This window comes from Echinococcus granulosus (assembly GCF_000524195.1).
Source record: "Echinococcus granulosus chromosome Unknown EG_S00022, whole genome shotgun sequence".
NCBI classification, from domain to species: Eukaryota; Metazoa; Platyhelminthes; class Cestoda; order Cyclophyllidea; family Taeniidae; genus Echinococcus; species Echinococcus granulosus.
Genome location: NW_020170402.1, coordinates 672,785 through 696,145, shown reverse-complemented (window position 1 = coordinate 696,145; position 23,361 = coordinate 672,785). Strand labels below are relative to the sequence as shown.

The 23,361-nt window shown below is 44.8% G+C and overlaps 3 protein-coding genes across 3 annotated transcripts in view; 2 read left to right on the top strand and 1 right to left on the bottom strand. All coding sequences in view use genetic code 11, as the record gives it.

The window, feature by feature from the left end:
- The window catches only part of EGR_03926 (Actin-depolymerizing factor 2), a gene marked incomplete at both ends in the record, with an annotated part of 29,984 nt that extends 19,625 nt beyond the window's left edge, over nt 1–10,359 (top strand). The window contains 16 exons of the mRNA XM_024493175.1: nt 3,338–3,571; nt 3,652–3,985; nt 4,059–4,454; nt 4,544–4,871; nt 5,169–5,655; nt 5,727–6,143; nt 6,287–6,720; nt 6,795–6,943; nt 7,018–7,179; nt 7,230–7,410; nt 7,476–7,710; nt 7,793–7,907; nt 9,792–9,844; nt 9,878–10,010; nt 10,048–10,162; nt 10,197–10,359. Coding sequence (XP_024352447.1) covers nt 3,338–3,571; nt 3,652–3,985; nt 4,059–4,454; nt 4,544–4,871; nt 5,169–5,655; nt 5,727–6,143; nt 6,287–6,720; nt 6,795–6,943; nt 7,018–7,179; nt 7,230–7,410; nt 7,476–7,710; nt 7,793–7,907; nt 9,792–9,844; nt 9,878–10,010; nt 10,048–10,162; nt 10,197–10,359 — 3,936 coding nt within the window. The remainder of the gene's footprint in view (nt 1–3,337; nt 3,572–3,651; nt 3,986–4,058; nt 4,455–4,543; nt 4,872–5,168; nt 5,656–5,726; nt 6,144–6,286; nt 6,721–6,794; nt 6,944–7,017; nt 7,180–7,229; nt 7,411–7,475; nt 7,711–7,792; nt 7,908–9,791; nt 9,845–9,877; nt 10,011–10,047; nt 10,163–10,196) is intronic.
- Nucleotides 10,360–12,369: 2,010 nt separating this feature from the next.
- Nucleotides 12,370–13,998, top strand: EGR_03925 (Cofilin/actin-depolymerizing factor; the record flags this gene model as incomplete). Its single annotated transcript, XM_024493174.1, has 5 exons — nt 12,370–12,435; nt 12,814–12,946; nt 12,982–13,096; nt 13,132–13,280; nt 13,961–13,998. The coding sequence occupies 5 exons, from the start codon at nt 12,370–12,372 to the stop codon at nt 13,996–13,998; spliced, it is 501 nt and encodes a 166-aa protein (XP_024352446.1).
- A 1,825-nt stretch (nt 13,999–15,823) lies between these two features.
- Nucleotides 15,824–23,079, bottom strand: EGR_03924 (hypothetical protein; the record flags this gene model as incomplete). The annotated part of the gene is made up of 12 exons (XM_024493173.1): nt 15,824–15,928; nt 16,577–16,661; nt 16,905–16,985; nt 17,063–17,256; nt 18,748–18,990; nt 19,387–19,523; nt 19,994–20,051; nt 20,608–20,803; nt 20,879–21,261; nt 21,503–21,991; nt 22,208–22,437; nt 23,019–23,079. 12 exons carry the CDS (start codon nt 23,077–23,079, stop codon nt 15,824–15,826), a joined length of 2,262 nt encoding a protein of 753 aa, XP_024352445.1.
- Between the last annotated feature and the right edge of the window lie 282 nt (nt 23,080–23,361).

The window sequence follows — 23,361 nt, the reverse complement described above, 5'->3', positions numbered from 1 at the left end:
TCTCCGTCCCCAGTGATCGTCTTAGTCAGTCTCCCACATCGATCATTACAACTCACTTAGTGATGTAAGAACCGCGTTAGTCATCAAATTTACGTGCAACTGGGCATATATTTGACCGCAACGTCACTGGTCCCTCTTGACACTTCCACTGGATCCGGAGTTTCGTCCTGCTTGGGAACTGTATTGAGGGAAGGGGAATACTTTGGCTATCACATATGTCCATCGCTAATCGTATGAACACTGGCCTAAAAGCAGAGTCATTGAATAAGGGACGGGGTTTGAAATAATTTTGCGGGGATGAGGCTTTGTGTCTCTTTTCTCTTGCCACTTTGTTCTCAATTCGGTGCTTCCTAGCCCCATATCTGTCTGGCTTCTGTTCAGCTAGTAGAGAGGTGAAGGAGGTATTGCGTGGTCACATCTTCATATAGGTACCATGGAGAGCTTCGTAATGGACTTTTCTAGATGGTTGACGGTTGGCGTCGGCTCAGTTGTTAACAACATCCCTTTAGAACACGAGACTGGGGTAGATACTGAAGTTAGACGCCGTTTTCGACCCTTCTGTTATGGATCGTCACGCATTCTATCTGCAGCAGATGTCCTTCTTCCGCCACGTCGAGGGTTAGCATTCAAAAGTGGAAGTTAGGGCAGCTGTCCTTTAGGATCGGGTTTGCATTCCGGGGCCACCGATATAGTGCTCCAATTCATTCTTGAGTACGAAGGAAGTCATAATAACGGGCCAATATATGTTGCCATCGTCTGGAAGGGCTGGAGGGCTACTGATGTGGCCCAGAGGCCATTCCACCCAGTGGAGGTACAAAGACGGAGCCTTAAGTGCCCGCGAAGCCGAAATGAAGAGTTGAACAGCCAATCAAAGTATTACAATACATTAACATATTATCGCGTGAAATTGGAAAAACACTTCTGACGAAACTGTCAATCAACGGAATTAAATATCTCTTCTTTTCTAGAAATGGCTTCTAACTTCACGTAGGAGGCCTTGAGATGGAGTATTTCACAGGACTAGAACTGTTTGATGCCTTGATAGTGGACAGTGTAAAAAGGCAGAATTCGGGATTGATAGGCTTCTCAGGCCTTTTCGAGATTGCAGTTGAAGCAAATAGATGAAACCGAGTGTAAACTTGATAGCAGCAAAAACGGAGCATCTTTCGTAGAGGGTGTATTCATTTTATCATCCGCACAGTGCCTGAAACGATTTTGTATGCTACTAGTGGGCCACATCTCTTGATCATGCCTCGGTGAGATGTACCCAAGTCATCAGACCCATGTCTATTTCATCCGTACTCATTTCTGATTGATCACTTCTGTGTGTGTGGACGATACTTCCGCGCTTCATCTCTGTCGAGAAATGACAGCTGTTGAAACCCACCCTCTACTAACCCAACTGCCAGACCCCTTTACACCCTCCGCAGTGCGTCCACGGGGTGAACCTATTTAGTTGGGGAATATTGATAAATCCTATGACTTATTGACTCCATTGTCGCGGTGGCAACTCCCTCGGGAGTCATAAAGATTAAACACAAATGTCATTGAGGCCTTTTCTTTATTCCCCCCTCTCTCTATCCTCCCAATGAAGAGAATCCCTTTCACCCTCTGATTGGTCAAAAATCTAAATTCGCAGCCGATTTGATGATACCTCTCCTTCTAACCTTGGTGATAAGGGTCAGATTTAAACCATTTTGTTTACTATTGGCGACTGGGTCATTTACTTCCTCAAAATGCTGAGAATATTGAGAAGTTGGGGTTAAATCTCCTTATCAGTATTGCCGTCCTGATGTCCTTTTTTAAAGAAAACTACCTCCTTTTCCATTGATACAATAAAAGAATCGCCCCTTTTTCAATTCTTCTACATCCACTGTAATATGTGCTATAGTTTCCGTTTTTAATCCATCATAAATGTCAAAATTGACTTCATAAGGCACTCATAATTTACCTCAGGACTCCACCTTTCAGTTTGACTATCCTTTTTGCCCACTTGCATTTAATAAGAACTTAATGTAATGGTTTATTCTAAATTATTGGCATATCTTTTTTTGAACTCCACTTTACTCATCTGCTGATTCTACTTTATCCAGCCATCATTGTTCAATTCACCTGATTAGTGGAGAAAATATTTGATTTTCAAACCCTTCCAACAAGATAAGTAGATGTTTGTTGCTCGAAAAGCCATCCTAGAGTCTTTTGAGACTGCCAAAACTGGTGAGACTACTGGGATGCCACCAAGTGGCATGAGGGAAGGAAAAGGGAATACTTTTGTCGCCTCTCCGATGGGAATTGCAGTCTACGTACCGTCTAAATAGACCTCCCCCGTTCACCTCTCCCCTCCTTGCCACAGATCTGTCTCTTGCTCCACTCCTTCCCTTCCCTACGCTCTCAAATTCCGAGGTGTCAATTAACGCTGCCCAATCAAATCTCGGTTACATCCTTCCTCTGTATCCTGTTCTGTGTGATTAGGGCGATGGGCTAGTTGGTGCAACCATAAGATAAAAATGTCAACGCTTGGATGAGAGTTTATTCAGTTTGAAATATTCGAGAATTTTGGATTTTGAGGTCGTTTGTAGTTGGAGTTTGAAAAACAACGAGGAATAGTTAAGATGATAAAGGAATCTTGTCCACTAGAATGCACTTAGAAGATCGGCTTTGCGTTCAAGGCTACTTTCTGGAGACATCCAAAACTTCATTCCAAACGTATGTACGCCCTAGGACTGAGAGGTGTCATGTCCAAGAACACTTTGAGTTGACTGGGGGTGTGGCTAATGGATTCGTGATGAGTTCGACGATGCCTCCGCATTAAAGAATGGAATGAAGGAAGAAGTGAGATCGCGGAGGTTTGATTTTGATGGAACGTAAGCGGGAACGTAGATAGGGAGCGTGGAGGCAGCACCAGCAACAACTCGTGCCCGAAGAGACGTTTTGAGGAGACGTGGTGGGTGACTGCTGATTGGTGTCACGTACCAGTACAAGAATATGCATTATTGTCATCACCATTTCTTACTATTAGTTGCATCACAATCGACGGTTAGTGAAGGTGGAGAATAAAGAAACGCATCACCTCTTTTGTCTCTCGGCTTGACATTGTTTTGGGAACGCTACCTTACAGCAAATAATACCATTGATTTAGGTGTAATAATGTATGAGGATCTGTTATTGCTTTTTTTGGTTCCTTTAGCTGAAATGACTCCAAGATCGAATAGCATGGCACATCAGTGGATTTACAGAAGTAACTCTAATTCAATTTTCTAGAATCGCTTTCGAAAGTGTACACTTCTCCCCCTTTCACTTCCATAACTCTTGATCCTTTGCCCTCCGCTTTTTTTAGTTAAACGAGTCTCTTATGTTGCTTCGTGATCTTCCCGAAGCCAAATCAGAAAGTTCAGCAAGTCTATTTAATTGGCCTTCCACGCCCACTACTACAGCTACTGTCGGTACCACGGTGGTGCCCTGTGTCTCCGCCACTGCTGCAACATCCTCTCGATCGGTGCGCCCTTGGTCTCAATACGCCTCTACCGCCAATCAGCAGCAGCCAACTCAAAGTCTCAGTCAACCTTCCTCGGTAAACTGATCTGTCGTCTGTATTATCTAATTTGTTTATTTTACAAAATTATTGCAAATAGGTTAATTATGTTTTTATAGGGAGTCTACAATCCAGCAAGGACGGATCTTCCGCGTAAACACTCAGAACTGCATTTCAACGAGTCCGATGCTGTTCCTTCAACGGCTGTGCATCGAGGTTCTGGATTTCGCAAGCATCCTTCATCCACTACTTTTAGTGGGCCCTCGTCACCACATAAGTTTCGAGCAGACCCAGCGGCTCACGAACACGCCTGGATTGCACATCAACCGACTCAACTACCACCACCCCCACCACCACCGCCCCCACAGTCGTTGCGTGGACGTAAGGAAATGGATCCTATCTTCAACAACCTTCAACTGTTAGATTCTGCCCCAACCGTTCTCCGTGATCAAAGTGAATCTGAATAAATAATTGCCAGAAACGGAGGCGTGTTGGTCCATGATTTAACCAATTTTTTTTCTTTTAGGTAGGTACATTTCCCGTATGGCGCTACAGCAATTCCAGCATCATAGCGGTAGTAACAGCAGTGGTGGTGGTGACTATCCCGACTCCTCACTCACTATGCTTGGTGCGGAGCAGTCGGTTTTCTTCCCCGGAGCCTCTTCCTCCCCTTATCATCAACGTGGCGACAGCGGCACGTCAACTTCGGGTGCGCCCCAACCGCACTACTCACCTATAACCCCGGCTTCGGGGGGGTTCGGCGCTTCCTCCTCAGCCTCTTCAGCCTTCACCTTTCCTCCCACCGATGCTCTTCTAGCCTCTGTGTCTACTGCTTCACCTCCAATGCAGCCGCAACCACAACCGCAGCAGCAACAATTTCTTTGCCCTTGTCCACCAAAGTCTACATCCTTTGAAGAAACAAGTGAGTTTTTACTTGGCTGGATTTAAGTAGAATGCCTTTTAAATTGTCAATTAGAAAGGAAGTTCAATTGCTCTCGTTTTGTTAACTAGATAAGTGGATTTCCCAGGCCCCGGCTTCTGTTGAGTTGATGCTCTCCCCGCCCTCATCGATTGCCCCGATGGGTCCATTTTCACCTCCACCACCACCACCTACACTATCACAAGGGGTGCCGACTTATCACGAGGCATTGCCCTCCGGTCTCTACATATCGCTGCGAGAAGAGAATAAACAGGAGGCTTCTGTGTCGACTCCTGTGTCCTCATTATCCCATGGTATCGGCTCAAATCAGTTTGTGCTGCAAGAACAGCAACAGCAACATCAGCCGTCTTTGTACGGGCAACGATCTAGAGCACTCTGTGCTTACCCCGGTTATGATGAGTAAGAAATTAATTTCCCTATATTCATGCATTAGTAATCAGTAATTTGCCAACATTTTCCCATGACATCATGAGTAGCCCTTTTCCCGAAGTTATCCCTAAGGTCGTTATACGGTGTGCCGGTCTCAGAGCGGCTTTGCTCTAGCCACGCGGAAAAGCAGGAAAACTAGAGTGTGGAGTATGTGAGCGTGATTCAATGGCACTGCCATGAGACTCAATCCCTGCAAAGTTCTGGCTAAACGGGAATGACAAATATCTTAGAAATGTCGCCTTGGAGTAATTGAGCAGTCTTTTTTAGATTGGTAATGCGCCACCCGATGACACCGCAGCACAACGCGCACGACGGTCAACCACGTGCTTACTCCTACAGCTCCACTTCGACTCAGGCGGCTTATTCGGTGCCCCTGATGCCTAGTCAAGAACGGGTTTTCTTCCCCGATGAACTGGATCCTCTGCTAGCATCTCAGGAGGCGACGAAGGACATTCGACGTCCGGTTACTCCGATTCCCCAGCTTCTTCCACCGCCACCACCATCACCGCAATCTTCACATCAAACACAGAAGCAGTGTTTTGAATTGGGCTGCGTCCCGATGCACAAGTCTGCACAAATGGCAAGTGCATCGGAAGAAGGCAATGTTTTTAGAAATCCTCAGCCACCACCACTTTTACCCCCTCCTCTTCCTACCCTTCCACTCCCACAAACTCCACCACTGTCTGCATCATCATCATCAGCCTCGGTGTTAAAGAAGGTCAAGCGGAAACCGGCTCCCATTGTCATTCCTTCGGTTAGAGCCTTGATCCTCGTTAAACTAGGGTTCCTTTTCTGCATTCTTGCACATGTTCTTCATTACTGCAGTTTACCCACCGAATAAATCCATCTCGACTTCGTTCACCGCGTTTGTGGACTGTGAATGGCCCCAGTGATGGTTTAGGTGGCGGCGAAGCCAGTACGGCATTGATGGGAGCAGCAGGATTGGGGACTCTGCTAGAACCGCCACCATACACTCCACCTCCGATGCTCTCGCCCAATCGTCGCGGCTCGGGCCTCTTCTCATCGATCGCTCGCTTCAAACGCCTGCCGCGCACAGCTACTTCCCAACTTCGTGTTTCTACTACCACTGGAGCTGTCGGTACCTCTTCTTGTGCAACGACTGCCGCCAGAGTCCACAAGACCTCTGTTTTTGCTGCCTCGGTAGCAGTTCACATCTCTCCACCTGGTCCGCCGAAATCAGCGCCAGCTTTTGTCAAAAACTTGTTCGACATTTCCTCCAGGGTGAGTTTTATGCAAAGAAGAAGTCTGAAATGCTTAATATGGTATCTCAAGTCAACCATGAAGCCGTAAAAAATCATGGGAATATGGATAAATGAGCTGGAACATAGTGTTAATAATTTATTCTTTACCTTATTTCCCTTTAGACCTTGAGTAGTAGTGTTGTCGTTGACGATGGGGCTCCACCAACAGTTGCCATGCGTGCAATGACACCAGAATTGGCAGAAGAGGAAGGGTGCCGGGCTTCAAAACCGCTCTTTTTCGGGGACGAGGATGATGAACTCACCTCAATGTTGTCTGTGGCGGAGGCTAGTGGTGGCGTGGCGGGCGGAAGGAAAGACACGCCTAATACGGAGGAGGCGAGTACTCATTCACCACACCGAACTGGCACCGCTACCACTATTGCTGCCATCAACGCAAATGCCACTAATAACCTCCCCCACTCTTCCTCATCATCCTCTTGTTGTTGTTGTTCCGAAGCCTCACCGGTGCGTCCCCGCGTGGACGAAGATGAGGAAGATGCGGACGAATCTGAGGACGACATTGTTGAAGACATCGGTGTGCCCAGTAACTTTGAACCGTGCGTTCTCACTTTCACGGCTGAGAATTCATCTCTACATTTCGTTTTGAGCAGCAAGTTTATTTAACTTGTAGGAAAATCAACGTTGGAACTGCCTATCAGGCGGAGGTGCCAGAATTCGTTGATGTTGTCGGTGCTTACCATGATGATACTCGTGTATACGATATTCTTGTCTGGAATCCAAAGAATATCGATGAAAATGATCTTAAAACGAGGGAATCTTGTGAGCCTTACTACTCACAGTCTACTTGTGTGTTCATGTTTTGAATAACTCGAATGCTTTATTCGCTTGTTTAGTGGCCAACCTTATGAATTTGGCACGTTCCCCAGTGGTTAGGAACTGCGGTCTCAACATGGAGTACACCTTCCATTTGCTTTGCAAATTCCAGGGCGATTTCGAGATGACGCTGCGTGCCCTGCTGCACGAGTCCTTCACCATATTTGATCGGGTCTACTCCGGTGGGTCAGTTTCCGGAAATATTGATTATTCACCCCTTTTTTATTTTCAGAAACGGAGTACTGGACTACAGAAGAGATTGAGAAATTTCAGACTAGTCTTCGTCGTCACGACAAGGACTTTCAACAAGTTTCAGCCGAGCTCCGAGCCTATGGAATGAATAAATCGGTGAAAGCTTGCGTCGAATTCTACTACGTCTGGAAACGAATGAACACACCTCATGAGGTCAATCGGTGGGTTTCTTTTACTAGTCAGATTAGTATCCATCACTTGTTGTAATGCGGTTCTACATTACTAGCTACCGAGGTCGGGTGCATCGCAAGAGTGTTCCAACACGCAGCGAGCGACCTGTACCCGAAGAGGCGGCTCATCCACCCATCAACCAGATCTGTGACCTTACTGATCTGGAAAACCCTTTCCATCGAGCGCCATTTGGCCTTGAAGTGCCCCCCGCCTTGGGTGTTGAGGGGGGTGTTGCGTCCTCGGTGTCGTACAATTTGCGCAGGAAACACATCGACCTCCCACCTCCTGTCGTGAGTAGAACCGAATGGTTTCGTACTAACTGCGCTGTCGAATGATGAGAACGTGGTAACGATGTGCCTTCGTAATTTTTAGATTCGTGAGTTTGAAGAACATGGTGCTCCTACGGCGCATGAGCTAGAGACGACGACGGCGGTAGTGACAGTGGTGGAGGCGGCGAGGGAGGGGAGTGTGGAGGGGTTCCCCTGTCGTAAGTGTGGCCGCTGCTTTGCCAAAGTGAAGAGCAGGAATGCTCACATGAAGTCTCATGTCACTTCAGCACACAGCAAGCAAGACCAATAGAGATACTTGAATTCACTCACCCACTGAATCACCCAATCGATAGACACTCGCCGCACATGTATTTTTCTGATTCTACCACACCACATTGCCCTGTTCTGTACTGATCCGTAGAGACGCTATTTTATTTAATCCATCGCGCCAGTCTTTCTCCGATTCATACTCTCGCCTCCGCTCCGCTCCACCCCTATCCACCCAACCTTACTCTGTTTCGTCCGTGTTGTTTGTGCTGTGTCAAACACGAAGCGTCCATAACTTCCCCTTTCATCCACCCGCGTCAGACCTGCTCCTTTCCCTCCTTCCTACGCGCCCATACGCGTTTTGCATCTGGATAATGGAGTAAATTCGATGAAGATGTTTTTTTCTCGCATTCTTGTCTTTGACGGATTAATTAACTCTTGGAGAACTGATGAAGAGGAGACGTTGACGAGAGAAGAAATCTGTGGATTTTAAAGGCGAGGAACCTCGCATCATGTCTACTTTTCACACGTATTCTGCTTGCATCCTCATGCATTATATATACATATTATTGAGTCTACCTTAAGGTTAATAAACTATTTTTCACCCATTCCTTGTTATTGCATCGAGGGGTGGGGGGATGTGCTTAGGTGACTGACTTCTCTGGTATTACGCGGATGCCCAAAGCTGAGTGCGAAACACGTATCTCGGGACAGAGGATTCAAAAGGCAGAAGTCGGAAGTATTGTGTGCCGATTTGACCCTGGCTTCCTCAATTCAGGATTTACCAGTGTGGAGAATTTAGACAGTGTTAAAGCTTCGAGGGGGGGGGAGGGGAGAGATCCGTTTCTACACTAATTTTGGGCTTCTCCGTGTGTGCGAGCCGATACATGTCGTAGACTACCTCGGAGTACAAAATTACTACTGAGGATTGCCTTGATGCCAGAGCTGTAAAATTCAAAAAAAATTACAAGAGATAGATGTAGCGTCCCGAGACTTCCCTGAAGACGAAAGAAGACACAATACTCGGGCAGAATGTATATTCAACACAAAAGTGTCTGGACCACTGGAATGACCCGAAGGCCAGCCCACCCAGCGAGGTACAAAAGTGGCGCCTCACCAATACCAAGGGATAAACCACTACTGCGTTACACAACAATTACCCGTTTGCTTAATACGTACCTTGCCTGCGCCAGTTTTGCCTATGCAGTTTGTACCTCCGCATGGAGGCGTAGTTCCATGGCCATGTATGTTGCCACCTACGCCAATGTTTTAATCTATTGTGGCTGCAAAATCAATATTTTTGCTTTATACTTTGAATAACGATGCTATTAGTCCAAGACTTGCATTAACATCCGGCCCATCATGTTGCATGAACGTTATTTCAGGATACAAATAAGTCTAAATAGACTTTTTAAACAGAATATAAGCTAGTTCTGAAGAAAGTTTGTGCATTAGAAGCTTTGTTAGATGTGGCAAAAATTTCGGAAAATTTAGGTATAACCAAAAATTATTCATCACACATTTTATAAGTTACTTGATTTCACTTGAAAACAAAGTATTTTGTCCACTTAAAAAACTCAGTAAATAATTTTAATTTTTTTTGTTAGATTAAGAGACCAAGGCACTTTCGTGATAAAGGGATGGCTATAAGCTTTGCTACTCGATTTCTCATTTACTAATGATCTAAATGTACCAGGTGTAAATTTGCCGAAAAATGTAAGGTGCGGTGGCACTCAATGAACGTATTTAATATGCTTATTGATATAACGACTTTATTGCCTAATACTTTTACAAGTTGCCATTCTTAATTTGCATTCAAATGCCTTTTGTTTAAGTGCTTTGGTTCTGCGCATCTATTATACGCAGCTTCAGACGCCTGTGGAGGATGGTTAGTGGGGCTTGGCTCATTTACTTCCTCTAGGCTTCTGGTGTAAGGTGCTCCGACGAATGTCTGGCTAAGTACAATGAACTCAAATTAAAGAAGAATTGTCGGTATATTTTGTATAAAATCGAAGAACAGAAGGAAATCATCGTCGATAAAATAGGAGAGAGACGTATGCCTTTTAGATATATCCCCTAGTGTTGCTGCAGGTTGCACATTCGATGATTTCAAGGCTGAGCTTGAGAGCCTCGAAAAGTGCGCACGTTATGCAGTTCTTGACTTTGAGCCAGATAACAATAAGTCGGATCTACTACTTGTCTCATGGTATGTCTTTTAACCCTTGTTGGAGTTGCTCTAGGATTCCCGATACTGCCTCTGTTCGCGAACGTATGCTGTACGCGTCTTCTACTGACGCCTTGAAGTCACAACTCACTGGGTTTAAGAGTTTTGTTCAAGTTAATGAAAAGGCTGATTTAAATGTGAATTTCTTCATGGAATCCATTCCAGGCTATCGCAAATAAGGGAATAACCCCTCATTCCTAACTCTTCAAAGTAATCTTTCTCTGTGCCTGCGAAAGTGAAACAGTTTGTTTTCGCGACTCTATAATTTTATACCCGTCTAGCTTTAATACAAGCTTGTTTTGTTTTCACTGCTTCTCATTCTATTTATTCTCCTTTATTTGTTTTATTGGGTGTTCTAATATTATTATTCAACTGCTCTTGCTAGGAAAAATCTTAGGTTTGTGGTCCTGTGATGCTTTCGCGTTCGGTGCGCATGGCGTTGTGCGATGCAGTGTGTGTTCGGCAGCCAATTGGCATTCACCGGCTACTGGAGTCACACATTGGAGTGCTCTTATCGCTCATCGTTCTCCTGTGTGTGCAGTAAGGTGGTTCTTCACAGACTATCAAGCGGTTGTACTGTGGGGGTCGTTCTCTTGTGTATGCACTTACTATGGTCTAGCGTTGCGTTCTTACGATATCGGTTATCACTCTATTGTCTGGCCTATAGTGAGACTCTTGGCTTTGCAGATATCACCGGGATCGGGTTTTGTAGCCAAGGTTGGGGTCTTTATCCAACAAATGAGTGGTAGGTGTCGTGAGGGTTGAATTGAGAATTGCTTCCCCAAAATGCAAATTTGCGATGAGAGCTTGGTGTCTGCTGGAGTTCGCCGCTTCGTGTTGGTCCGTTTTGGTACCGAGGCAGAGTCAGTTGTCAGGTTTAGTAAGCAGTGTCACGAATAATGACGTATTCGTAGTTCGGCAGATTTGAGTGAAGCGTCGAGGCGAGTAGCAATTTGGATGACTCACAGAGGAGGAGATTGGATGGAGCAGAGGCTTCCTTACGCGGTAAAGTGGTGTAAATAGAACCGTCACGTCAAAGCGAAGTGAATCTCTTCGAAATCCTCTGACCATATTAAGGTTCAATTACAAGTGACTTCGTTCACGTCTTCAATTTCGCCGATCCTGGTATTAGACTAAGGTTGGCCTAACTATTGCTAGATCTCATAGCCTGCACTACAACGAGTGGCGACTTAGTACCTACTACTTCGGAATTGGGTGCTCTCTTTTCATCGGTTCTATCGAAGCAATGCATGGTGCGTTATAAATAGGGATATCTTATTTGCAACCCAAATGGATTGTTAGTAGAATGCTGTGTAATTGGAAGCCGAAAAGGGATTGCCTGGCACATAAAACCCATCAAGAGGACGTGTGACTCAGTCCGTCAGACCTCCTTAACTGACAGAAGGTCATTCTAGTTTCAAGCGCAGACTAGCAGTAACCAAGGCGCAGTGCTTAACTGCACTCTCGAAGTGTGTCCCAAGGAAGCGGAATATGAGCGCCTTCTCTTTTTAAAGGCGCTAATTGCGAAGTTAAAAGTGAGCTAGTTAAGCGCTTGGACTACATAAAAAAAACGTCTAGGCGCTGTGCTTACTCTGATCGTTTGTATCCATACACTGTACGCATGGGCGCAGCTCAAAAACGTGGCTACACACAGCAATGTTTACGTGATTGACAGGCACTCCAAGCCATGACAAGGCCTCATTTTGACAGTATGATATGCGAGGATATTGGTGAGGTAGAGAGCGAGAAATGTTCCCGTCCACATCAGGCGAGACCGCAAATGCTGATGCTCTTCCAAACAAAGGTGGGAAAAAATTGACAGTTCATAATTATAATAAATTATACCAGTGCCATAAAGTTTGTTAAAAGATGGTTCTAAGGCGATAAGAGGTCAGTCCAAACTAAGCCAAGGTCACTTACCCTAGAGACAGAAACAAATTTTGATCACCTATAAAACTTTATGGTCAGCGAACTTTGTCACATTCCTTAAATAAGAAATCCACCCCTCAACTTGATTTTCCTGTTCCAAAGGTCTGAAGCCCTTGAATCCTAGTGGGATGGACTTCGATTTAGCGGTATAGCTTTCCAGGCAAACATATAGCCAGATGGTTTTCCTGTAAGTTAGGCCTGCATTATCGTCCACACTGATGCGGCTCATACGAAATTCAAAGGAGATTTAGGCGTACACAATGTTGGTAGGGTCAGGACAACACAATCCAGAAAGAAAAATATTTCGTTTTTCGATGGTCATTGACGTAAGTAGAAGGTCATGGAAGGCGGAGAGTTGAGGTTAGTATTTGCTCGAATTTCATGGTCAGTAGGAAAAATTTGTTAGTAAAAAGACATCTAACCTGAAGAAAACAATATAGAGTTGTTAATTCCGTGACTTAAGGCACCTTTATTAATAGATGTTAAGGGGTTCACCTTGTATATATCGCAAGGCATCTAAAGGATTTTTTATTGTTTGATTAAAAAATTACTGTAAAAGCCTGGAGAATTTAACATTCGAGTTTAAAAATTGGTATTTCGGTGTTTCGTTTTACCAAATATCTTGCAGCCGTTTACGACACACAATTTCGAATACCTATAGAAAATGGTAGGTGCCCGCTTTGCTTTGATTGTGTTTTCGTTAGACTTCCGGCGTGAAGTGCTCAGACGACTGCCTGGCTAAATATAATGAACTCAAACTGAAGAAAACTTGTCGCTATATTTTGTACAAAATTGAGGACCAGAAGGAAATTGTCATTGATCAAATTGGTGACAGAAGTAGGCTTTTTGTATTCTTCTTAATGTCTCCATAGATTGCACTTTTGATCAATTTAAGACAGAGTTGGAGAATCTTGAAAAAAGTGCGCGCTACGCAGTCCTTGATTTTGAGTCTGACAGCAATAAATCGCATTTACTTTTTATCTCATGGTTTGTCGTCGGACATGTTGGGACTTTGTTTCTAGGATTCCTGATAATGCAAGTGTCCGCGAGCGAATGTTGTACGCATCTTCTGTTGATGCGTTGAAATCTCAACTCACCGGATTTAAAAGCTACCTCCAGTTGAACGAAAAATCCGATTTGACAAGGGAAAACTTCATGGATTCGCTTCCTGGTTCTTGCAATTAAGAAAAGCAAACATTGTTTCTAACCCCTTGAAATAAATTCTCGCTCAGCCAATGAAAGTGCAGTGGTTCTGTCTTTTTTAAATCAGCAATTTCTTTAGTTTCTGCTTTTGCCTGCATTTGTTTGTTAAGAGTAAATCCTTTTTGGAAGTAAGTTGTTCTACTTTTTTTCGGAAGATTTGTTGAGAATTCAAATTAGCATGCTCGAAAAAAGCTGTTCCTAATTCCATTACTGATTGCTTCCTAATCCTGTGGATTTTTTATCACTTGTTATCATACTAAGTTATGTGCATGTAGATTATTCACGGTTATCAAATGTTTGGCTCAATCGTCTTTATGTGTGGTAATCTGCATTGGCATTTTCACGGCTATGCAGCATTGGTAATCAGAGAGGTCAGTTTAAGAGTTCATATTTTCCTTGTTTCGTGAACTTCCGTTATGCTTATTGACCTTGTCTACAAGGTTCTTTGTTTTGGGTGACAGTCTACTAAAACACGAGCCTGATTTGACTGGGTATTAGAATCGGCCTCGACCACTGTCTGGAGGTCGTCATTGTATTTGACGTGCCCAAAACGACTTATCGGTACTCTTCTAGCGTCTTTCACTTGTGAGTTTGAAAGAGTTTATCTGACCCCGCTTGTCGGTATTCACTTGTTTGACGTTACTATAGTTGAACTGATCTCCATCGCTCCGCGGCCGCCTTTGTAGGGCACAGTCCTCGTTCATGGTTTTTTGTTTGTGGACGGGCTCGTCCATCGATGTACGATGGGGTTAGATGGCGACTCATTATTTGAAGATGTCTGCATTCTCCGAGTTTTTTTTGTTCCGCATCATCTTCCAAACATAGCAAAACTCAAGGAGGCTAATTATTGTCCACTTTAAAGTTTTGTGAAACGGAATAAAACAGGAGCCCAGTTACTGCTCTTCGTCAGGTGCTGGAATTATTTCCCCCCTTCTCCTTTAGCCTGCGTGGGAATCATAAACTTACACGCTTAGTGTTGGCGCTTGAGGCGGCAAAAGGCAAAATTGGTGTTGAAACGTCAAGAGCCCAGATCAACAAATAAGGAATTGAAAAGAGTTAGTATACTGGTTCCCTATATTTGGCTTACAGTGGACAGTAAGTTACGTGACTGGGGCGGTTGGGTTTAAAAGTGGACGATTTCGATTGGTCGTAAAACAATCACTTCTTGGTTAATAAATGGGCTAAGAATGTGCCCTCCATTACGCTTGGGATTGGGGTTAGCTCGGGTTATGCGTCAACCTCTCAAGCTAAGTCCTTTAAGTTGGTCACTGGCAATCAGTGGTCCTTGAAAATCGAGAACTATTAATCAATTATAGCTCAACGGCGTAAATGCCAGACGACACTTCGTCGTGGCAGGGGACTCATAGAGTAATGCGCAGGTTGATCTTGTTTCAACCTCGCATGTTGGACTTTGTTACATCCCCTGACAGTTTGACAGGACGTCGTGGTAATCTAAGTGGCAACAGCTATTCAACCCAAATTGATGGATGATATTGCACTTCACCCAGAATCACCGAACTTAAACTTGGCTATGCGATCCTACGCTATGCTATTTGAAGCGACCACGGGAAAACGTGTGGGAAGCTATTCAGTCTACTTGACAGGGAGAATTCGTGTCCGGGGAGAGCGTTAGTCCAAGAAACCCTGTCCACCATATCGATTGGGGTTAGTGATTTGCGCAGTTGTGCAAACCAATCGGTAGGCAATCCATGGGTGCGCATGGGATCTTTCAATCTCCGCGCCCTCTGGTTGGTCGGGTGTGTGTGGGTGTGACTGGTCTGGGCGACCAAGTTCAGCAGGCCAAACAAACACGTTTCCCCCTTTGTCAAATAACAATGGCCTTGGCAACTGTTAACTGCAATAAATGACAGTTTGATTCATAGCTTCTCTCCTGCTTGCAGCGGCAGATGCGATGCCACTCAGGCTGCTGCTTTTGCGGTTCCGTCGAATGAGCGGAATTATTTGGGCATAGGGAATTAGGAATCGGTTAGTCTTTCTTCCGTAGGCTCCGCGTATCTTTAATTCATCGGGAATATTAAAGGATTCAGTTCTAGAAATCCCTGACGTTGTATACACTGAGTGAGTTTCTAGATTAATTTTTGACCCATTGTGAAAAAAGCTGCAGCTATAAGCTGACTACTTTGCGTTTCGGAGCTTCGACATAGAAAGTAACCACATCCCTCCGACTTGAGAAATCATGCCTCAGACGATTTTCAGTACCATCGCCTACAAAAAATCATTTTTGACGGGATCACAGCTTGGTGCCCCAAAAACTTTAAACGTCTGTCTGACCTCAGCTAACCAGTGTCTGCAAGGCCTGGACTCATCCTGCTTTCTGCTACAGAAATATGAAGCCGGGAACGGAAAAACACATGAACTCCTCTCCTCTTTCCCCCTACTTAAACCGATTGCTACCTATTTTAGCGGGTTGGGCGATTACACAGTGACGCAGTCACCAGCTTGGGCTCGAACAACGAATGTTCACCGCGCTCGGTTGGTTTTGTCGCGCATTCAAGGGACGTCGACATTAGCCGATATTAGGCTATGCACGTAAAGGCACGCGGCGCTGGCCAACCAATGGGAGGCCTGCACCGGTGCGTGGGCTGTGCTGATTGGCTGGAGGCGTGAGGGACTAAGGCCGAAGTGAGATAGACCCAAAGATGGGGATCCTAGCAGCACCTGGCTGGCATGTACAAATCAAACTTTAGGCTACTTTAACTCGCCCGACAGCTGTTCCTCTTAGCACTTCTAACAGTTTTTGTTAGATGAATCATGTTGAAGAAACCAAATCCCAAATTAGCTTTTGATCCTGTCCAATGAAAATGGGGATAAAGAGCAGTGACTGGGCAACAAGTCCATTTGGCCCATATCGGTCTTTGTCGATATTTATTTCCTTAACATTATTTTTTAATTCATTTTTCTCTGATCTTTTAAAGTTGGCCGCAGAAGTCAATCTTGACGTTCTCTCCTCTGACCTCCCCGAAAGTAGTAAATGCGATGATTTGAATAGAAAGCCTATTGTAAGACCTTTAGTGTCTTAGGGAATAGCATTTCATGAGTATTGGGAGTAGAGAAGCAAAATATGTGTATGCTGGTGTGATTAGCGTTGAAATCTATGCAAATTAACGACCACTTGAGTCAGAACATCATCGCTATGGTGCGTGTGACTCATCACATTGCCCGGATGAACGGACAAATTGACGCGTAGACGAGGCGAAAGTCTAAATTTGGACGTAAGCCCAAAATCCCAAAGTATTCATTTACCCTCCGTTTGGCGTGAAGTGTGGATGTCTCCCAGCGGCCTTTAAGGATGATATCGATAACTTGGACGGACTTCGTCGGGAAGATGCTACAGTGAACCAAGAGTATTTAACAAAACCGACCAAATTGATCAACGATGCAAGAAGTCAGAGCCACCTAGTGTACTCTTGGAGCTTTCTTAAAGTAAAAAAAATCCGTTTTAATCCAACCAATAAAGCACGGTAAGAAGACATCATAAATTCGTCGTTGATCGAAGTAGAGAGAAGGGAGGGAGGTGTATCAGACGTCAAAAACGCCAATTTGACGGGTCAAACGGGAGATCAGGGCATACACTTCGTCAAGTCCCAGTTCAGTGTCCCACAGGGAGTGCAAGTAGCGGCGCAGGTGGGTTTCTATATCTCGGTGTGTCGTTCTTTGGGAGGAGAAAATACTATGCATCAGCCAGAACTTCAAATGATACAGCAAAAACAGATTACCACAGTTTCGTACCCAGGTTGAAGCATAGGGGGGCGCTCGATATTGAGTACGAGGAAAGCGTTTCGAAAAGGCGAGCTGATCGGATCACTGGAGCCGTGCAACACCAACACCGCCTCGCTCGGCAGTCGATCGATATCCACGACGCGGAGACAACGTTTGCGCCGTCCATACGCCTCAGTCAGTTGATCATACAATTTGCGCTTCAGCTAAACCCATAAAGAAACACGCGGTGCTGCTGAGTTCGGTAATAGGTAGCAAACTACGTCGTCTCAAGTGATGTGCTTTTTTTGTGACAATCTCTTCAAATCAGTTAATAATGAATGATTTAAAATAAAAATGTGTGGTGAGTTAAGCTAGGTACGTAAAACAACTCATTTGTATAAAAAACCCTACTTTCTGATGGAATTTTATGTTGCGTGAAGGGAAAAGCTCCCAACGACAAGCAACGCTAATAAGTGCGATGACTTAAATAATCTCTAAACTTGACTAGGGCTAGGAATTACACAGTCAACACATCAACACACAAACAATAAGTAATGTATTTCTTACTTAAATAGTACCATATCGATATAAGAAGTCGAGCTCTAGAGGACAAAGAACCCTTACACATAGAAATGGACCAAGTGACACAGAAAAATGAGGTGGCAATTGTAAAAGGCTATTAAACTCTAAATGTCGGAGGATATAGCCAAAACCGATGACTCCAAACTCGAGCTCTACTTCATGAGCAGTAGAGGCAAAGACAGATGTCAATCTCTGGCAGTACTTAAAATTTATTTTGGGTTGATTCAGCTAGTAGCTGACATTTTGACACCGAATACATTTGTGAAGGCTGCGATGTTAAAGGAAATTCACGAATTGGAAGCACACGAAGCTAATTACACGTAGAGATATAATTCGTCCACCCACCCGCACAACGGCTGTCTGACCAACTGGATGCTGTCCAAAGTAATATCGACTCGCTGCCTCCTGTAGCACCCAGCTTTTTTTCCCTCAATGAGATACCCTTAAAGGGTTCCACAATCTACGCCTGGACAGCCGAAGCTCCAAGATCACCCAGGGCGCACAAGACATTGGAGATACTCCGGAACTATTCGCTTGCACAAATTCCACCGCAAAACCATAAATCATTTTGCCACCGCAGAAGATTATTTCTGCTTGTTGGATTACCATATTTCAGCTTGGGAGGGAGAATAGCGTCAAATACCTCCCTGAGCATCGAATTCTGGTACCATAGAATAGACGGATGAGCCAATCATCAAGTCGTCTGGTCACACTGAAGCGGCTCAGCTACCAAGACTGAGTGCGAGTGTTCAGGGGCTATCACTTCAAATGGAAAGTAAGTAGTTTGGAGGTTCTTTCATAACAAAACCAGAGTGTGAGTCAACGTTCAATGAAGGTGGACGCTTCAGCGGCGACAGAGTTGATGCTGCAGCTGGCCAGCACCATTGAACAAACCAGTCTTGTGAAAGTCATCTACTACGTCGACGTAAACACGATTGCGCACTTTCTAGGGTTTTGCCGCCCCGGACGAGTACAAGGGCATAAAAGTGGTCCGGCTGATACATACGTCAAAATTCCCACCATGGCGTAGAGGATTGCAGTCCACATCGACCCTGCCGAATCTAAAGCTGCAATGAGCCGCACCATTAGCTGCTGCATCAGTTGAACCGTTCAAGGTGCAATACTGAACTCACAAAGCCCTCTGATAGCATCGCAGCAGGAAGGCACCTTTCTACGCATCCGCATCCGTGGTCTATTCGACGAAGTAGCTGACGACGCCCGCTTGGATCGATGGTTCGTTGGTAGTAAAATTGAGGCTTCAGAGGATTGATAATCCACTCAGTGATAAACCCACAAACCAAGCTAACTTTATGTTGTCGAACTGTGAGGAAGTCATTCTGATGGATGAAGCCTGACCAATCAATATCCAACCGAGGCTGAAGCCAGCGAGACGCCCGCAATCAAACTTTCATCAATGAACCCACTCGGTGAAGGTGCCACTGCTGCACGTGGAGGACCACAAGGTTCGTGTTTTAATCGAAACCGGCATCCAGAAAGTTCACTGCGTGATTGAATGACGCTGTGGCCCAAGTAGTTCTCACAGTGAATGATCCGTTAAAATGCGTGGTTCTGGTTCCAGTAGCCTCAAAGTACCAAAGGATGAAAGATGGCGAAACAAGTAAACTACAGACAAGCCTAAATGGTTTTTCCAAACTTTAATCCGTCAAAATGGAATCTACCAAGAAGGAGGTGTCCGAAGAAGTGAGGAAAGTTTCGTATCGCATAAATGCTTCAATGTACCCGATTGGTGGCCATTATGACGTACCACTGACCTCGAAGATCCCGTTACTCTGCTCACCAATATAGATGTGGTCAGGCAGTGCGGGGGTCAATAAGCTTGAAAAAAAAACGTCTTGAAGTTGGTGAATCATATGGATGTAAGTGTATCTAAAGGTTGAGTGATATTTGTCTAAAAGAGAGCACAGCTAGGCTGGGTGGAACACATGACAACCTTCACATCGCACTACTAAAGGGTTGACTTCGGCTGTCCTGAGGCGTGCAGTCAGAGTTCATTGAACCCTAACTCCTTTACTGGATCGAACCTCGTTAAAAGTCTATATGGAGTGCTCTTGAGATTGTGAGAACACTACTACACCGTTGCAGAGGATATCCAGACCACGTTTCACCAAGTAGTTTCTGCTACTGATCGAACTTCTTCTGATGGTCTGATGCTGACACTTCATGATACCACATTCTTTTGGAGCTACCTTGTCACCTTCGTGTGGAAGTTTGCACCAGAAGCACACCATTGAGTGTTAGGCCCGAACGTGGTAGCTGATGCTCAGTCTGGCAAGCCGTCAGTTAGAGTTCGAAAATAAGGATTGTGTAGCAGTTCCAAATCCGCAACAGCAGGCCTCTTGCAGACAGGAAATGACATACCTCGAGCACTAAACTCTGGAAAGAGCAGATCAGACAGCTTCGGCTGCATTATCGGGCGCTGGGGAAGGAAAAGCCACGAGAAGAGTTGTCATCCTGTGGTGCTTCACTGTGAGATCCACACATGCTTTCCCACAAAGCTACTTCTGTAAGGTCTTGTAAGGAGGAAAGCCCGTTGGGACCATGAGATGACCCAAGATGGGATCACCCGTTGGGGTGACTGCCTTTGGGAGCACACAGTGACGCATGAGAGGTTACCATGAAACTGCAGGTTACTTACAACTTGTCAATGATCGCATATGAACCGAGTATTCATTACTTCTGGCTAAGTCACGTGTGACACTGCTGAGAGGGGCCTAAATCCGAAGTGTGGGGGTCGTAGCAACCGTTATTTCCGCTATCCTCGCGCCTTCTTCGAAGATGGGACCAAAGATACTTCTTCAACAGCCATAAAAATTCATTCATAACACCGTTACTTCCAAAATTTTATGCATTTTGCTACCTTCAAACATACCTCAGGCACCATACTCCAAACATAAGTGGCGAATCAAATCGGAAACTATCGCAAAACAATATTCGCTTTCACACAAAATGACAAGATAAGATCAGTGGCTTACAACATTGGGTAGAGTGGTGGATGAGGAATCAAAAGGGTTGATCTTGACGCAAGACCAACGAGGGTCTAAATTTGCCAAAGCTCTGCCAAATCGCTCCAAGAAACACTGGAAACTGTCACTGGGTGCCGTAGGAGCGAAAAGTAGAACAGTGGGTGACTCCTTCTCCTCAGCTTCACCCCACCATTTATTGGGTAACCTGGAGAAAGTGAAAAAAGGTACTGTTGCCTAAATTTGTGCTACTGATCAAATTCAAGTAAAACTTAGTCAAAACCTTGGCTGTGAAAGAAGAGCACCCTTTACAGTGGCCCAGAGACGGGTACTCTGGTTGGGAAATGTCTTCATCAATTGCCTCATCTGAATCTCTACTTCGGCCTCCAAATCCAGTGGGGTCGAAGGCCAAAAAAGCAAGGAAATCACCGTGAGGGTAATTATCAATAGACAGACGCAAGTCGCGTACGAATGCAGTGCAAATACTTTAGGCTGCGGCACGATCCTTTTAGGGCTTGAATAATCTTCCGAGGCTGGAACATCGCTGTCGGAAGTTGAAGAAGCTCGATCCCCAGAGGCAGTGCGATGAGAAACAGAGGTTTCACTGGAAGGTTCTGTGAACCGCGATCTCGTTGTACGAACCGCTCCTCGAAATGCAAACAGAGACTAAAGAGAAAAAAAACTACAATTAGACCAACGTAGCTCAGCTAACCAACTTCAAGGTCGAAGCGGTCAGCGGATGTAAAGATTGACGAACTGAATTGCCACCCCTAGGGATGATAAAACGTTAAAAAAAACCGAAGTTACCAACTTTGGAAAAACCACTGAACTGTGCATGACAATCCGTTCCGGATGCAAAACACATAGATACTATAAAAAAGGATATATTTGTTCTGGACTATCTGACATCAAGATCCACACTGGTGGAAGGGGTGACTAAAAGTTCGCAAGTGAAATTTCCTTTTGATGAAGAGAACCTTCTATCTGGATGAGGAGGTTTGGAAGCTGAAGTGTGAGTAGGAAGGGCCAGCAAGTCAGCAGCGTAGGAGAGGAATGCATTGGATTCGAGAGAACCATGCAGACCTAGTGTGGGAGGAAGGGGTTGGTTTGAGATGTCAACGACAACAGGAATGACATCCCCCTTCCCCTTTGTAGTGACGACTACCCCTTGAGATTGCTGCCCTTGCTGCTGCTGCTGCTGCTGCTGCTGCTGCTGTTGCTGTAATAGTGGTAGCGGAGGAGTAGCAGAAGTAGAAGGCGGAGCTGAGGGATTCTTTGGCAATAGAAAAATCCTCGTCGGGAAAATTTTATTCTGCTCCTCAGTCGAGTGATCTGGGACATCAGGAGATGACTGCACACGCGGTGTTAGAGTGTTTTGTGCAATACTACTAGATAACTGAAAAAAATAGAACATCCACAAATACTACTAGAAAACCACTAAAAGTAATACGTAGATAAAAATTGACTGCCAAATTCAAACCAAAGCAAGAAAGGGGTCATGGCCTAAAGTCTAACAACAGGATGCAAATTTCTGTCTGCATAAAAGTCCAAAAAGCAAGCAATCAAAAGATAGAAGTATCTCTAGGAACTTTCACGGTCTCAGAAAACTCACAACTTCCGACATCAGCGATTTGGACATTTTGGCAACAAAACCGTCGAGTTTCTCATTCACATTGACTGGATTACCAGAAAGTTCACGTAAGACGAGCATTTCCATTTTGAGGCGATTGTCCAATTCCAGAAGTTGCTGCTTGATCGCCTCCAATTTGCACAGTCGCTCAGAGAAAACAGGACCAAGACATCGTCCCGGTTCAAAGGGTTTTCGTTTGCGGATAGGCATGACTGCAAAACGAATTATAGCAGAACTAACATAGAACAACAAAATAGTTCGAGATTTCACTGATTCCTAAAGACAGTTCATAAGGGCTTGGCGAATACGCTACCAAAGCATCATGAGCATACAATATGGTCGAATTCGCACAGGAACGAAGCCATACCTAAACTAACAAAGACAACCAAATAAGGCGCGCCACTAACACAATAGATTGGCATAAAAAAGCATAAAAAACGAACTATTATTAGCCAAGCCTTGGTGTCAAAAATAATGACAAATGTATTCTTTTGACCTTAAAACTAAAGCAAAAACACTGCATGCCTATGACAAAAATTAAATGCTAATATTTTGAATTGAATTTGAATTCCGACGTTGAGGGTGAACTCATCCCCACCCCTGTTTGAATATTGTGTGATTAAATTACCTCTGAAGCGCCTATGATTTTAGAACCTTATTGCTAAGACCTTAAAGCACTTGCGAATTCTCCGAAGCTACTAACGGCTCCTGAGGTCATGACCCACCACTTAAACTGCGTTGATCCCAACCTCTTTTCCAGGGCGTCAAGCAGGTATTGCAGGGCGGGACCCACCGGTCTCCACTCCCCTGCTCCCAGCGTTCTCAGAAGAGCCCGGTTGATTCAATTCAGACATATTTATTAAAGAGGAGAAGATTGAGAGGGAAAGTACAGTATTTAAGAAGGGGAGGAATGGCAATCAACAGGCACGGGAGAGGGCACTCATGTCACCAGACTTGTATTTTTAGATTGCCCCCTATTTGGAAGGTGCATTAAAACAACATAGGTATTACAGTATAGTCTCTGCAGCAGGGTTTGAATGATAAACCAAATAAAAAGCCACTTCTAGATGGTTCCAAACTAGTTCCTGCTTGTTAAAAATTTCCATCATTTCTACTTTATGCTACTATTGAATCCA